The 13,350-nt window shown below is 31.3% G+C and overlaps 2 protein-coding genes across 4 annotated transcripts; one reads left to right on the top strand and one right to left on the bottom strand.

The window, feature by feature from the left end:
- The first annotated feature begins 770 nt into the window (after positions 1 to 770).
- Positions 771 to 3,392, top strand: LOC113847925. Its single transcript, XM_027477257.1, has 5 exons — positions 771 to 1,196; positions 1,421 to 1,545; positions 2,463 to 2,554; positions 2,844 to 2,930; positions 3,007 to 3,392. The coding sequence occupies exons 1-5, from the start codon at positions 850 to 852 to the stop codon at positions 3,109 to 3,111; spliced, it is 756 nt and encodes a 251-aa protein (XP_027333058.1). The 5' UTR covers positions 771 to 849; the 3' UTR covers positions 3,112 to 3,392.
- Positions 3,393 to 4,791: 1,399 nt separating this feature from the next.
- LOC113847436 lies at positions 4,792 to 13,074 on the bottom strand. Of its 3 annotated transcripts, none has more exons than XM_027476543.1 (18): positions 12,854 to 13,074; positions 12,655 to 12,772; positions 12,094 to 12,281; positions 11,881 to 11,988; positions 10,986 to 11,050; positions 9,807 to 9,912; positions 8,968 to 9,051; positions 8,323 to 8,469; positions 8,119 to 8,247; positions 7,511 to 7,578; positions 6,816 to 6,849; positions 6,636 to 6,720; positions 6,293 to 6,360; positions 6,093 to 6,206; positions 5,977 to 6,012; positions 5,746 to 5,832; positions 5,354 to 5,445; positions 4,792 to 5,242 (listed from the first exon to the last, which is right to left on the bottom strand). In XM_027476543.1, the coding sequence occupies exons 1-18, from the start codon at positions 12,980 to 12,982 to the stop codon at positions 5,146 to 5,148; spliced, it is 1,755 nt and encodes a 584-aa protein (XP_027332344.1). In that variant the 5' UTR covers positions 12,983 to 13,074; the 3' UTR covers positions 4,792 to 5,145. The 3 variants fall into 3 exon arrangements, 2 of the variants coding, with proteins under 2 accessions (XP_027332344.1, XP_027332342.1); XM_027476541.1 differs by having other exon boundaries at positions 5,025 to 5,242; positions 6,603 to 6,720; XR_003501777.1 differs by lacking the exon at positions 4,792 to 5,242 and having other exon boundaries at positions 5,430 to 5,445; positions 6,101 to 6,206; positions 6,603 to 6,720.
- Between the last annotated feature and the right edge of the window lie 276 nt (positions 13,075 to 13,350).

Raw genomic sequence — 13,350 nt, 5'->3', positions numbered from 1 at the left:
AATATATTTAATTATTTTTTATTAAATAATTATAAATTTTCAACTAATATTATAGTTATAAACTCATAATTTTCAATTAGTTTTATCAAATAAAACATGTCATAACAATATTAAAATTAGTTTGGCGCATGAAATCAAAATTATAATTCAAATTTGTGATTTTAATTGCAATTTTACTTGAACTAGTTTCAATATTTTGATTTGAAATAAAATTAAAATTTATAATTAAAAAATAAAATTTTAATTTTAATTATTTTAAAATTTATAGAATTAAACTTTAGAATTACACTTTCAAATATGAAAAAACTTTAAAATCTTTTAATTAATGTTTGAGGGTCTAATTTTAATTTCACGCTCCTAATTTATGTCCAATTTCATATATAAAACACACATTTTGTAATTTAAGAAAATCATTTGCAAAAAATGGAGACTAAGTTGTAACATATTTCCTCTTTTTTATCCGTTAGTTAAAGTTATTTTACAGAGTTTAAACATTCAACTACTGTTATAGTTTATATAAAATTATTATATAATTTTTAATTTGACCCTATTTTAATTAGTTACATTTTTTTATTTAAGCTGTAAAAAGTAAAAATATATTAAATAAATAAATCATTTTTAAAATTTTAAATTGAAAAAAAAAAAAAGTAAAACGGTAACTGAAAACTTAATCTATTAAGCCCAAAACAGTAGCTGTGGCAAATCAGCAATCAGCTTTGTAAATAAAATAAAATATATAGCTTCCAACCCATATAAATGTGATGATGATGGAGGCAACTCACTACAATGCTCGAACTGTGGTGAGATTTAAAGAATTAAGAACTAAACTAAAACAGAGTAATTCGGAAGATGAGTTTTCTCGCGGGAAGGTTAGCGGGGAAAGAAGCAGCCTATTTTTTCCAGGAATCCAAACAAGCAGTGGGAAAGTTAGCCCAAAAAAACCCTCTTTCTAAGACCAACAACAACCTTAACCTGCACGAAGAAGAACATGTCCATGCCGATGTTCTTCCCGAGGTTCTAAGGCACTCCCTTCCTTGCAAAGTGTTCAGAAACGAAACAGCCACCTCCTCTTCCTTCACTGCATCCAAATGGGCTCTTCATTCCGATCCCAAAACCCATTCTTCCCTATCCCCTGACGCTATCAACCCTCTTCGTGCTTACCTTACCCTACCCCAGGTCACCTTTGGCCCCAAAAGGTTCCTTCATCATTTCCCATTTCAATTTTAATTTCAATACCCCTTTAATTCTTTTCACCTTGTAAATTGAATTTCATTTGCATTTGAGTTTTGACCTTTTCTTTTTGTAATTTTAATTCCAAGTTTTGGTGTTACTGTTAATTGGGCAATGAAGGTGACTGTGATTGATTTTGAATTGTGTTTTTTTCTGTTCAGTTCTTTAAACATAATGGTTTTGGTTGCAGATGGGAACTGCCTCAAGCAGCAAACACGGTTTCAGCTTCAACAGCTAATGAATTGCGTCAAGATAGGTATAATAATCATGTTAACCCCGAGAAGTTAAAAGCTGCAGCTGAAGGGCTTGCACATGGTACATTTCACTCCTTTCATTAACTTGCTCTTGCTCACGTGGTAGACGCTCTCGTTTAGGTTTTGTGTTGTTGATTCTTATTCTTTCATTTTTGCTTTTCCCTTGTATTTTACAAGATAAATGCTAGAAGCAGTTCTCAACGATTGTGGATTAAAAAAAGGTGTGAATGTGGATGTTAATGTTATCTCTGATGCAACATCTGGGAAAGAATTTGAATTTGTTTTGCTGGCCGACGAATGTGTACATATTTTTATGCAGTATCTACTTGACAAACCTACATATATTCCTTCACATCAGATCACAGAAATGGTGAAAGCAATAATGGGATATTATTTGGGAAGAAGTTACTTTTCTGGTATATAACGGTTTAGGCTTGAGCGTGTGGTAATAGGGTTAATAATAAAGTGAAAACAGGGATTATTTTCTGTTTTTGGACAGAATGAGAATTAGACTTAAAGAGTATGAAAAACGTCAGTGGGGCATGCTGTTGCGTGGTTGTTAACAGCACCCGAAGAACTGTGCTTCGTGCTTTAGGAACTCACAGAGAAACATATAAGGGTTATAGTTATTAATAACATGCAGTAATGCTTGCTATAGCACTATAACTATCACCAGGAGAAGTTGCATTATTGGTACATGAAATGTTGTGTGCTTTAGTTTATATACACCATAGCTATGAAGACAGTACATTGATATCCTACCATTTTGCGATATTGAATCCATGAAATAACCTCACTTTTTTCTACTTGAGTTGCTTGTACATCAAGTTCAGGTGGTTATTTACTTCATCAGATTTTGGTTTCTGACTTTATTTTATTATACTAATAATGATTTTGACGGAAAAACAGGTTCTGACAAATTCTTTGTGTGTGATGCTTATGTTTACTAATGCAAATTTTTAATTTCCAATTTTTTAGTTGGAAAGGCATTTGCTGTTGCTACTACAATTGTATTTGGTGGTGCTGCATTGGTATTTGGTATGGTGGCCTCCAAGTTAGAGGTGGATAATGTAAGTAATTTTAGCTATATGTTGACCCTAGAGTTTAATGTGCAACTTTTTGTCTCCCTCTCGACACATATGTATGCGTTCTTAAATTAGTAACTTTTTAAAAACCTAACTCGCTCAATTTTCGTTTCATCATTCTTCATTGATTATTCATCATGTTGAATGACGTATTGTTGCTGCTTTTGCCTTTTTTATGGTTTTTCAGTTGTATTAAAAGATTTCTATTTTGCCACCTAAATTGTCCATTTCAGTTTGTTGACTTATTTATCAGAAATTTTTGTTGTTGTAACAGATCAGTGACATCAAAACTAAGGGAAAAGACTTTGTTGAGCCGCAGCTTGAGAATATCAAAGAGCAATTTGTTCCCTTCAAAATATGGGCAAGTTTTATATTGTATTTCTTTACACTTCGGAATATTTCACTTCACAGGCCTAACTCAAAACTTGGGCTTGTAGGCTGATAATATGTCAAGAAGGTGGCATATGGAAAGCGAAGATGTTAAGCAGAAGACTATTGTAAAGGAGCTATCTAAAATTTGGGGTGCAAAATCAACAGATTGAGATTTATAGTTTTATTTGTTCTCCTTTTTTACTTTATTGGCATGGACAACCAAACATAGATAAAATGGATGGAGTGTGCCTCTGGCTGTTATTGTGGCTGTAAATATTGGAGCATGCAGGAGATTAAAAATAATACAAAGTAGTGTGTTATGTCAATAATTAAGTTAAACCAGCATGCCAAGGTAATACTCGGGTCGGGTTCGGATTTTTAAACGAGTACCTCATGATGTAATAAATGAATTTTTTGGTATATGTTAATTAAATGGAGTGAGTTGGAGTAGTCAGATACTCGTGTCTATAAGTATTTATTTATAAATAAAATTATAAAATTATTCCTTGTTAACATAATTCTAACATTAATGTGATATTTTAATTATTCTTTTAGTGTTATATGAATGGTTCAATTTCTCTTCTACTGTCTGGTTGATGATAGTTTATTTATTTATTTATTATTATTATATAATATTTTTTGTAATTTTATATTTTTAACAAGGAATTATAAAAACTCGTGGGTACTCGTTTAATCTAACGAGCACCTATTATGCAGGTATCGGGTAGGTGCGAGGAGAATTTTTACTAGAAGTAGTAAATGGTGGAAAATTGTTTTTGATAATCTAATTTTTCCTTTTTTTCATTCACGAAGACTAGACATACTGTTAAGGTTCTGGAAACCATAATTTGTTGCAACAGAGTTGGCATTTGGCAATGTGAGATCAATATCTACAAGGAAGAAATGTTCTTTAGGTGATTTTAATGATGATAGGAAATTTAGCATTGTTGCATTTTTTATTTTTATTTTTTAAATGGTCTTTTTTTTTTTTATCAAGTTAAACGAATGATCCTGAATTTCTCTATATAACAAAAATAATTGGGTATTTGGTTAAAGAGTTAAGAGTGATGTAGTTTGTAAAACATATTTTGGGGCGATTCACTGAGGAGAATCTCAAGTTGAGGAAGACATGCTTGTTGTAGGCAAGGTAGAATGCTGTTTACAGCATACCGTGCTTGAAGTGTACTAACATGCTTAGTAAAATTTGATAGAATCAATTTTACACTCAAAATTATTAATTTAGCAAAAGCATGATTAAAAAAAAAAGTAAGGTTAACATTAATTATTGTTAATGTCTATATCTTTATTTTCATCTATTTCTTAAATATTTTATACATTTACTACAATAAATAATAGCTGATGTCATGTTAGAAAATTAAAGATAATAATTTATTATATTTTAAATTTTTATATTATCTTCTTTTTTTGTCAATATTTTTATATTATCTTATAAAATGATCAAATAAAAAAGATGAAGGAATTATTACTTTCTTGAAGGAAGTTACAAGCACTACTAGACACTATAAGAAAGTACTGGATTCACAGACATAATAATGATAAACTACGCAACTTTCGTTGTATCCCACCACTAAAGTGCTATAAGGAATGCTGTCATCGATATTGTTCATTGAGGAAAAATAGTGCAAAAAGCTAGACATATTAATAGAAAAATGTTTCTCTCTACTTTTCATTGTCATTCGAAGAAAGTTGTGAAACCCATATTTTATTAACTTATTTTTTAAGTTGATCTTGTTCACGTACTAAGCTCACTAAGGATTTAAGTTGTGAAACCTATATAAATATACTATTTATTGCAAGAAAATAAGGGGTGGAAAAAATTGATGCAAATGATAAATTAGAAAGTATTGATATAACGTTGTTTACTACTTCATAGCCTAACATATTAGTGAATTGATTTGGTGCTTCCTTGCATGCTTTGTTTTGGAACACCTTCTTGACAATTCAAATGATATATCTCTGTCTTACTAATAGTTCATTCATGTCAGCTAACTTGAAGTGAAAGTGGTAAAAATAAATAAATACCCCCCCGTTTACATTGAAGATCAAGAATTAATGAATGAATGACGTGTAAATCTTGAGAAGAACCATATATGGAATTTGATGTGAAGGGAAAAAAACAATTCTTTAACAACCTCATAATCGCCACTTTGTAGTTTGGTCTGAATCATATGTAAAAGTAGTTACTATAACTTGTAATCAAGACCAGCTCCATATTTCCAAGCCTCGAGATGCCGCTTCCACTGGAAACTCGTCTTGGATGGTAATGTATTTAAAAATGGCCTTGCAAAACATGGAACATGTGTGTAGAGTATAAGGTTTGTACCTATGTGCTTGTTGAATAAACAACAAAAATAACAAGTGAACTAGGAAAGACCTTGGAAAGTTTATCACCTCACAATAGGATCAGCAAAGGTTGATAGAAAGGTATAGTACCCAAGCATCAGAAAATGTCTAGACCAGTCAAGAAGTACAGGAACACCAACCTGGAACAAGATAAAATTCTAAAATCTTGAAACCGTTGCATTATTAATTACTAATGCCATATATTTTAATTTACTTCCAACAAGATGCTAAATCTTTGTTTGTCTAATTATGTGATATGATCTGCACTCATTCATTTGATAAGAAAGAGATGTATTGAACAAAATGTACTAATCAGCTAGAAACATTGAATTGGATGGTGCATTATAAGTTTCCACTTTTAAAATATTTATTCATATTTGCACAATGTTGAAACGAAGAAAAGAACCAAGAAGTCACTGTTAGCTAAGCTCATGAATTACCTGTTTGAATATGGATGGGAGTATTTGAGGTTTTGTTAACATAACCAGGCCCAATGTCTTGGAAAGTGACCCAAACTGTACAACATCCTGTATAAATAATAGAAGATTTCTCAAAATCCAGGCTTAAAATTTTATATTGGTTCTCACCTCAATTAATTGTATCATTTGGGAAGAACATCACACAAACCAAAAAACCATATCCAGAGTTTCAGATTGGGACAAGAAGTCCACCTGTAGAAATGGTCGAAGCACTGGATCCCCAAGCCTCTGCAAAAGTGAAAGACAACATAGAAGCAACCACAAGAAAGAGTATAAAAACAATCTAAGTCATGAAGAAAATAAACTACCTGCATACAATTAAAATTGGTATAAAGAAGTTCATTAATAAAATCTTCAGGAACATTGGACTGTTGCTTTGCTGACATTGCTCTTTGGAACAACCATGAAGCACTCAAGTTGGGCTGCATCATTACAAATCTTGGTCAGGTACTTAACTTCATGTACAGTTTCTGAAACAGTCAAACCTTTTGGAAAATCAGAAAAGTACCATGTATGGATTCAGAAGAGACAAGTTGTATGAGTCAAGATAATCACCGATGATTGCTTCATGTATTCCTTCATTATAGCAAAATGAAAAAAATCAGATGATCTCAACATTGTTTCTATTTTATCTGCCCTTCATCAGTTTGTTGTTAGTTATCACTTGTTAGAACAACTTTCCAATTTTGGGGGCTCCACCAAAACTCAGAAAAATTAACAGATCTATAGTGTTACTTTTAGAGATTCCAAAAACAAAACAAAAAAAATAAATCCTGACACATTGTAACAGATATCCCTGAACTGGTTCAAAAATATACTCCAGAAGTTTGTAATTTCACATAACAGGATACCAGTTGACAGTCTCTGAAGGTGCCTTGCCAAACTCCCAAAACCACCAAATGAAACAGGTGATTGTATGCCACTAGCGTCACCAAACTACAGAGAATGAAGATTTATTGCTTTAATATTAATTGTTTGATCATCGTTGATTTAATTTGGTCAAAACTTCAGAAGTGTAAAATGTAATTTACCTGTAAAACTCTACTAAAAGCAGCAGGTAGTGGGCTGTTTGGTGCTCCAGATCATCAAACATTGTACGATGTCATATTACAAAGAAATGATAAGCCAAAATGTAATTAAAAAATTATGAAAGAAAATTAAAACAAGATTAGGAAATTAAAGATGTTAGAGAAAAAGAACAAGTTAATAGATGATTTTCTGATGTACAATACTACATCTCCTGAAACACTAATAATTTGGATGGTTTATAGTTATTTCCACTTAATGGAGTAGTCTAATCAGGCAGTCACGTTAATTAAAGAAATATAGGAAAATTTCCAAATGAAACAATACGATACAGGCATGAGGAGATTAAAGTTCAACTTCTTGGTTAAACTCATTTTGTAGCTTCAGCAGTAAGTTACCATGCACAATAACATGGTTCAAATTCCATTACGTGGTTCAATTTCTTACAGGAACCTTAAATTAAAAAAGCCAAAGGAAATAAAGGAATAACATATTTTTAAGTAAGAATATTAACATCTTCAAATATACATATTCAATGAAACAATTGGTTGAATTGTTTTCATGCGTCTATATTAAGAGAATCAGGATTTTCTGCAATAGAAAACAAATTTTATATATGTTATAAGACTGTAACTCTGCATGGGAAACCTATGAAGAACTTAAGTAATTTGTAAGTAAATCATCTAGTATAAATTAGTACCTCTCACGATATGTGGGAAAGATGCCGTAAATAACTCTCAGTATCTCTATATTGTCAAGTGAAACACCCTGTCTCATAAAAATTCCAATTTGACATCAGTCAAGCAGATAGCAGTAGAGCTGAACATGAGTATAAAAGAATGAATCAAGGCTACCTTTAGACGTTTGGTAGCCTAATCAACTTGAAAAAGAAAAATAATACTCGAAAAATGTAAATGCTAACTTTATGGATCAAAATAATCTCTACAGAACTGATTGCATTAAAAACTCTTTTTAAAAAACAAGATAAAAGGCAATGCTAATATGCCATACATAACTAAAATTGATCAGTGACATAGCACAAGGGTAAAACACAAATAATTTTATGACTTGATATTTGGTACTCAGCCCAATCAACATAGATAAATTGATCAGTGATATAGCACAAGGGTAAAACACAAGTATAATATGCCATACTATATTTGTAAGTTAGTTTTTTTTTTTTTTCTGTGGAAAACTAAATTTTATTAGAGAACTGCAGGTAAGTACAAAAATGGAGAGGATTAGATGTCCACCAAAATGGAATAAGCCAAGAGACACCAGAGAACATAATAAAGAAAGAAGACTAGCCTGATATTCTGGCATCAAATCCCAGTATTCTTCTAATATTTCTTCCAATTTTGGGGATCCTGGCTGAGGTTCTACATAAGTGAACATATAAGTTGTACGATCCAAAGGACCCGAGCCTGCTGGGAATGCCTGTGAATATTTCATTCAAAGTTCTTGAAAATAAAACGAGGATACTATATTTCAACGATAATATAAAAAGGTTACCTCCCAAAAAAATTGTGCTTTTGAATCTCCAACTTTCTTTACTGATGAACTGCTGAATATGACATCACTAGTAGAGTTATTTTTAAAGCCACGTGCACAAGTACCAACAACAAGGCAAACACCATCAGGCTTCCTCCCACATCTTATCTGTAAAATCATTGAACATGACACTGGAAAAATCCTTCAGGAAAAGGTTTTAATTTTAATATTTAGTAGTTACTCTCGTCTTTCATTAAATCAAGTCAGCATACAAAGAACTTAAATCAATGAAATTTTTTCATATTTTCAAGGGAGTGGTCAGTCTAATTCTGGTTAGTGTTGATTCAAACAATAACACTGCGCAAGAGACCATTATTGGCCTATCCTCTCAGTTTATAATCATTAAGGAATTTAGTTGCCTACATATTTTACAAATATAGTATCACTTTCATGCATATACAATGATGGAGTTGACACATATACAAGTGAATGTGTTCTATATATGCATAATAGAGCATATAGTACATGACCTTGCTGATGTTTCACTTGAAGACAATCACCCTCTCAAAGACAAACAAAGGAACACATATAAATGGCAATCTAGGCCTTAAGATAGGATGACAAAAATCATTTCGATGCAACAATAGTTAAAAATATATTCCTGACCTGTTTAACAACAGGGGAAAAGTTCCCCATTGCATCAATTATAAGATGAGATGACAGGATTTTGTCCCCAGAAAGTTTCAGAACCTGAAAAAAAGAAAAATACACATGTTCATGTTTCTTTATCATTAATACAATAAAAATTATTATGTTCATGTTTCTTTATCACTAATACAATAAAAATTATCATTCTCCTTTAAAAATAGCATGAATGTAAAATTTATTTATAAATACACACAATACTTTCTAACAATACTTAAACTAAACCTGATTTCCCATTAAAACACTTTTAACTTTTCAAGAAAATGACCATCCCCTGGAGTGTGTTTAAAAAAGTGTTACTAGCATTTCTCTTTATTTTATAATGTATAAATGATTTTTTAAAAATATTATCATAAGATTTTATTGTAATAAATAAGATTTTTTTGGTGAAATTTTAGAATTGAACATTTAAAATCATAACAAATTTTGCTCAAATTCCTATAGATAAACAGGCAAAATTTTCAATAAATTAAAAGGAACTTTATAAATCATTTCAATGCTAAGTTTATATATTTTATACTTCCATACTTGGTCTTGGTGTTCCCATCAAACAACTTCCTGCCCACCTTATTCTACTATGTAACTTTTCTTTTTGGTAAAGTGTGTAACTTAATGTAACCCTTTTACTGCTTATCTCCAGTTAGGTGGTGTTAATAAATTTGATCATCTAAAATATCTGCATAGGCTGCACATCCTTTAATTGTCCTGTCCAATTATTATAATTTATCAATGATAGAGTATATAAAATAACACTTAAGATTGCACTAGAGTGACTAGTTCTACAAGTTAAGTAAACTCACTGCAGCATCTTCATATATGTTAATGCAGGAGACATTGTAACCTTCAAAAATGACTCCGCCGAGGGAGACAAAACGTGCCTTTACAATCTCTATTAGCTTTACAGGTCTGCAATGGTAAATAACAAAAATTGCTATGACTTGTAAAGGCAAGGTCTAGATCTTCAACATAATACTAAAACTTTATACTCAAATTACTTCTTTGTAAACTGCAAGCATATTAGTACAACTAAAATGCATGTTTCTGTGAGTTAGCCCTGATAGACGCTCAAAATTTTCCCTGTGCAATAAAACTACTAGTAAAGTATAATACAGCCACTGACCTAACAATGATTTCAACTTCAATAATAGCAAGCTACGGGACGTATTCATCAAAATAATTGAATCTTTTCTTAGGCTTTGTTTGGAAGTTAGGTTTAGGAGAGAAAGGGAAGGGAAGAGAGGGATTAGGAGGGAATTAATCTTGTTTGGGAGTTGCTTAATTAGGAGGAGAAAGTTTTGAGGGTTTTTCTAAACCCTCCAAAACCCTTCAAAAGCTTGTTTTTTGAATTTCTCCATTTTAGGATTTTCTCTCTCCCACTTTTTCATTATATTTTACAACTAGGATTTTTTTAACTTTTTTTTTTAAATGTTAGTTTTTTAAGTAATAATTTTTTTAAAAAAATTTTAAAAAATAAAAATATTAATTTTAAAATTATTTATATAAGTAAATCCATAGTTACTCTCCCTTCTTAATATTAAACATTCAAACAAAGGAAGAGTTTAACCTCCTTCTTCCTCCCTTCTCTTCCCTTCTTTCTCCCTTCAAACCTTTCTTTTTCCTTCGCCTCCAAACTTCCAAACAAAGTCTTAGCTTCTGTTTGTACATTTTTTATTCAAAATAATTCCTAACAACAAATTTCTGTTCTTTCTAGAAAGGGGACATGCAAAATACACAAATTTTATATGTTTTTAGATTAGATAATTTTGTATGTTTAAAATACATAATAATATAATTCTTACTGAGAGAGATTTTGTGACATAGCTTTTCTTACTAAGATAATTTTTCTCCAAACAAGAAATAATCCAAACATACACTAAAGCAACTGCAACTATAGATAAATGAGTCATTCATAACTGAAGACAACAACTATTCTAATTCCTTATTGGTATATAGAATTAGTTTATGGGAAGGAGACTGACGAAACACCCAGATTAAGAATGTCGTTGACCCACATATCTCCTTTCCTTTCAAATCCACATCTATTCTGCATAGTCCAAGAAATTGTCAAAAAAAGACATTAGTTGAAAATAAATTAAAAAAAGAAGAAGAGAAGACTAGGTTGCATAAATCCTAAAGAAATAACAAAAGAAGATTTAGCCTGAAGACAATATTTGAGACATAGGTATGCCATTTGTGACATAGCTTTTTGCCCATAAGGAAGTTTGAATGTTCTTTGAGGAACAAAAGTTAATCAAGCCGTGTTTTTTTTTTTTTTTGTGTGTGTGTGTGTGATTATTTTGAAATACTAAATTTAATACTTCAAAATAAGTAAGCAACGGTTCTATTCTGAGGAATTCAATTTTTTATGCAAAAATGAAGACATTCTTAATTCTGAAGAGCAAGAAAAAAATATAAATTTAAATGGAATAAAAAAAATCAATGATTCAAACCTAAGTATGAAATTGTAATTATCTATCATATATAATTTAATGTTATCACATGACAAAATTAAGAGGACAACTGCTAGGTTTGTTCATTTTTCAGTACATTGTAAGCTTGAATGAGTTTCTTCTTTATTAGTTCAATTTTTGGGATTCAGCAAAATTTATTCTATGAATAAGAAGAAAATGCATTAAATTTTGGAGCTGTTTGATGATAACATTCCTTAGATAATTTCATGTCCTGTGTACAGTGCTCTATGAATTTTATCATAACAAACAAGGCCTCCTTGTTATCAATCTTGCATATTAAGGCATGCCAAATGCAATGTATACTCGAAATGACATCAAGATATTAGTTACAGAGTAATACCTAATCGAGATGACTCTTGCTACAAATAGATTGGCAACTAAACTGAAGAAGTTCAGGAATTACAGGATTGAATTTTACTGCTGTGGCTCTTTCAATATCATCTTCTTCCAGGATTCCTACTTCCACAAGTTCCAAAAGCTCCTTTCTTGATATATTCCATTCTTGCTCTCTCTAATGATCAAAACACCACAGACAACTCAAAATTAGTTCAGTCATTCAAATAATATTTTTACCCCCTTTTGCCCAGGATTTATGTCTCAATGTAGCTAAAATTACCCCTTTTAGAACATTCCTTTCCACAATAGCAACTCGAAGACCTCTGGCACACAAAGCTGTGGCAATGAAGATTCCCAGAGTGCCTCCACACACTAACACATCGTATGACCCTTCTGCTTTCTCGGCAAGATCAGAAGAGTGAAACAAGCTTGGAATGGTAGAGACAACTTGCTGAGGTTCTTGCACAACTGCACTATATAATATATGATAAATTGTCGTTGTCATTTTATTTAGAGAATTTTAGCCTATTTTATCATGAATTAATATTTTATTCTTTGAATTAGCTAAGTTTCTCTTAATTTTATAGTAGAAAGTGATGATGGTGCAACTTGGACCAAACATGTCAAATTATGAAGAATAGTTGCAGAAAATAGCAAAGAATGGGTGGAACAAGTAAAAGAATAGGTCCAGCATGCCTGTGCTGAAAATACAACACCCTCTATCAAGGGCGTGCTTGAGGACAAACAATGCTCAAGTATATACATAAGAAGAGATAATCATACACACAGGATTTTCTTATTTCCTAATGAGTAACTGAATTATTTAATGGCATGAAGTAACCTTCTTGAGCCAAGCACATGCTTGACCATAGCTGGTCTAATCTTTTCAAGGCTTCATATGAGTATGCTCCTCCAGCTCCACCAACTTCTCCACTCACTGAAACACTCTCCATTATCCTCTGAAAAAAACAAAACACCAATATTGGTTTGGACTTGTTACAAAGAAAACTAACACATATAGCAGCTGAAAGAATTGATACCTGAGTTCTGGAGGGAACAGCTTGTGACCTCAAAAGGAGGGGTCTTCTGCTGCATTTCTTCTGTGGGAATGAAATCCCTGCGGCCAGCTGAGATATTCCATTAATGGGTTGAAGCCGAAGCAACGCCATAGCAGAAGAAACTAAAAATTTAAGAGAAACAAGAGAACAATAAAAGTAAAGTAACTCCTTTCTCACAATCTCTTCTCTGTTTCGTTTATCAATTATCATCATTCAAAAGGCAACAATTTTGCGCACCACAAGTGAACACGTTTAACTATTAAAACTGTCATTGTACTTGTCTTTATAAACAATTCTGAATTTTTTTTTTATAAATGTTTAATAATTATCAATTGAGTACAATTTTGAATTTAATATAAATACACAGAGTATTAAATAGTTTGTAGTTAATTTTATGTATACTTGTCCGTTGCACAAATTTATTTATATTTTTAGTTTAATAATGTTACTTAAAATTAATAATAAGTGATTATAATATG

This window comes from Abrus precatorius, unplaced genomic scaffold (genome assembly GCF_003935025.1).
Source record: "Abrus precatorius isolate BTA unplaced genomic scaffold, Abrus_2018 Scaffold8, whole genome shotgun sequence".
In the NCBI taxonomy this organism is placed as follows: Eukaryota; Viridiplantae; Streptophyta; class Magnoliopsida; order Fabales; family Fabaceae; genus Abrus; species Abrus precatorius.
Note: the sequence above shows the minus strand (reverse complement) of the source record. Positions and strands in the feature narration are given on the sequence as shown.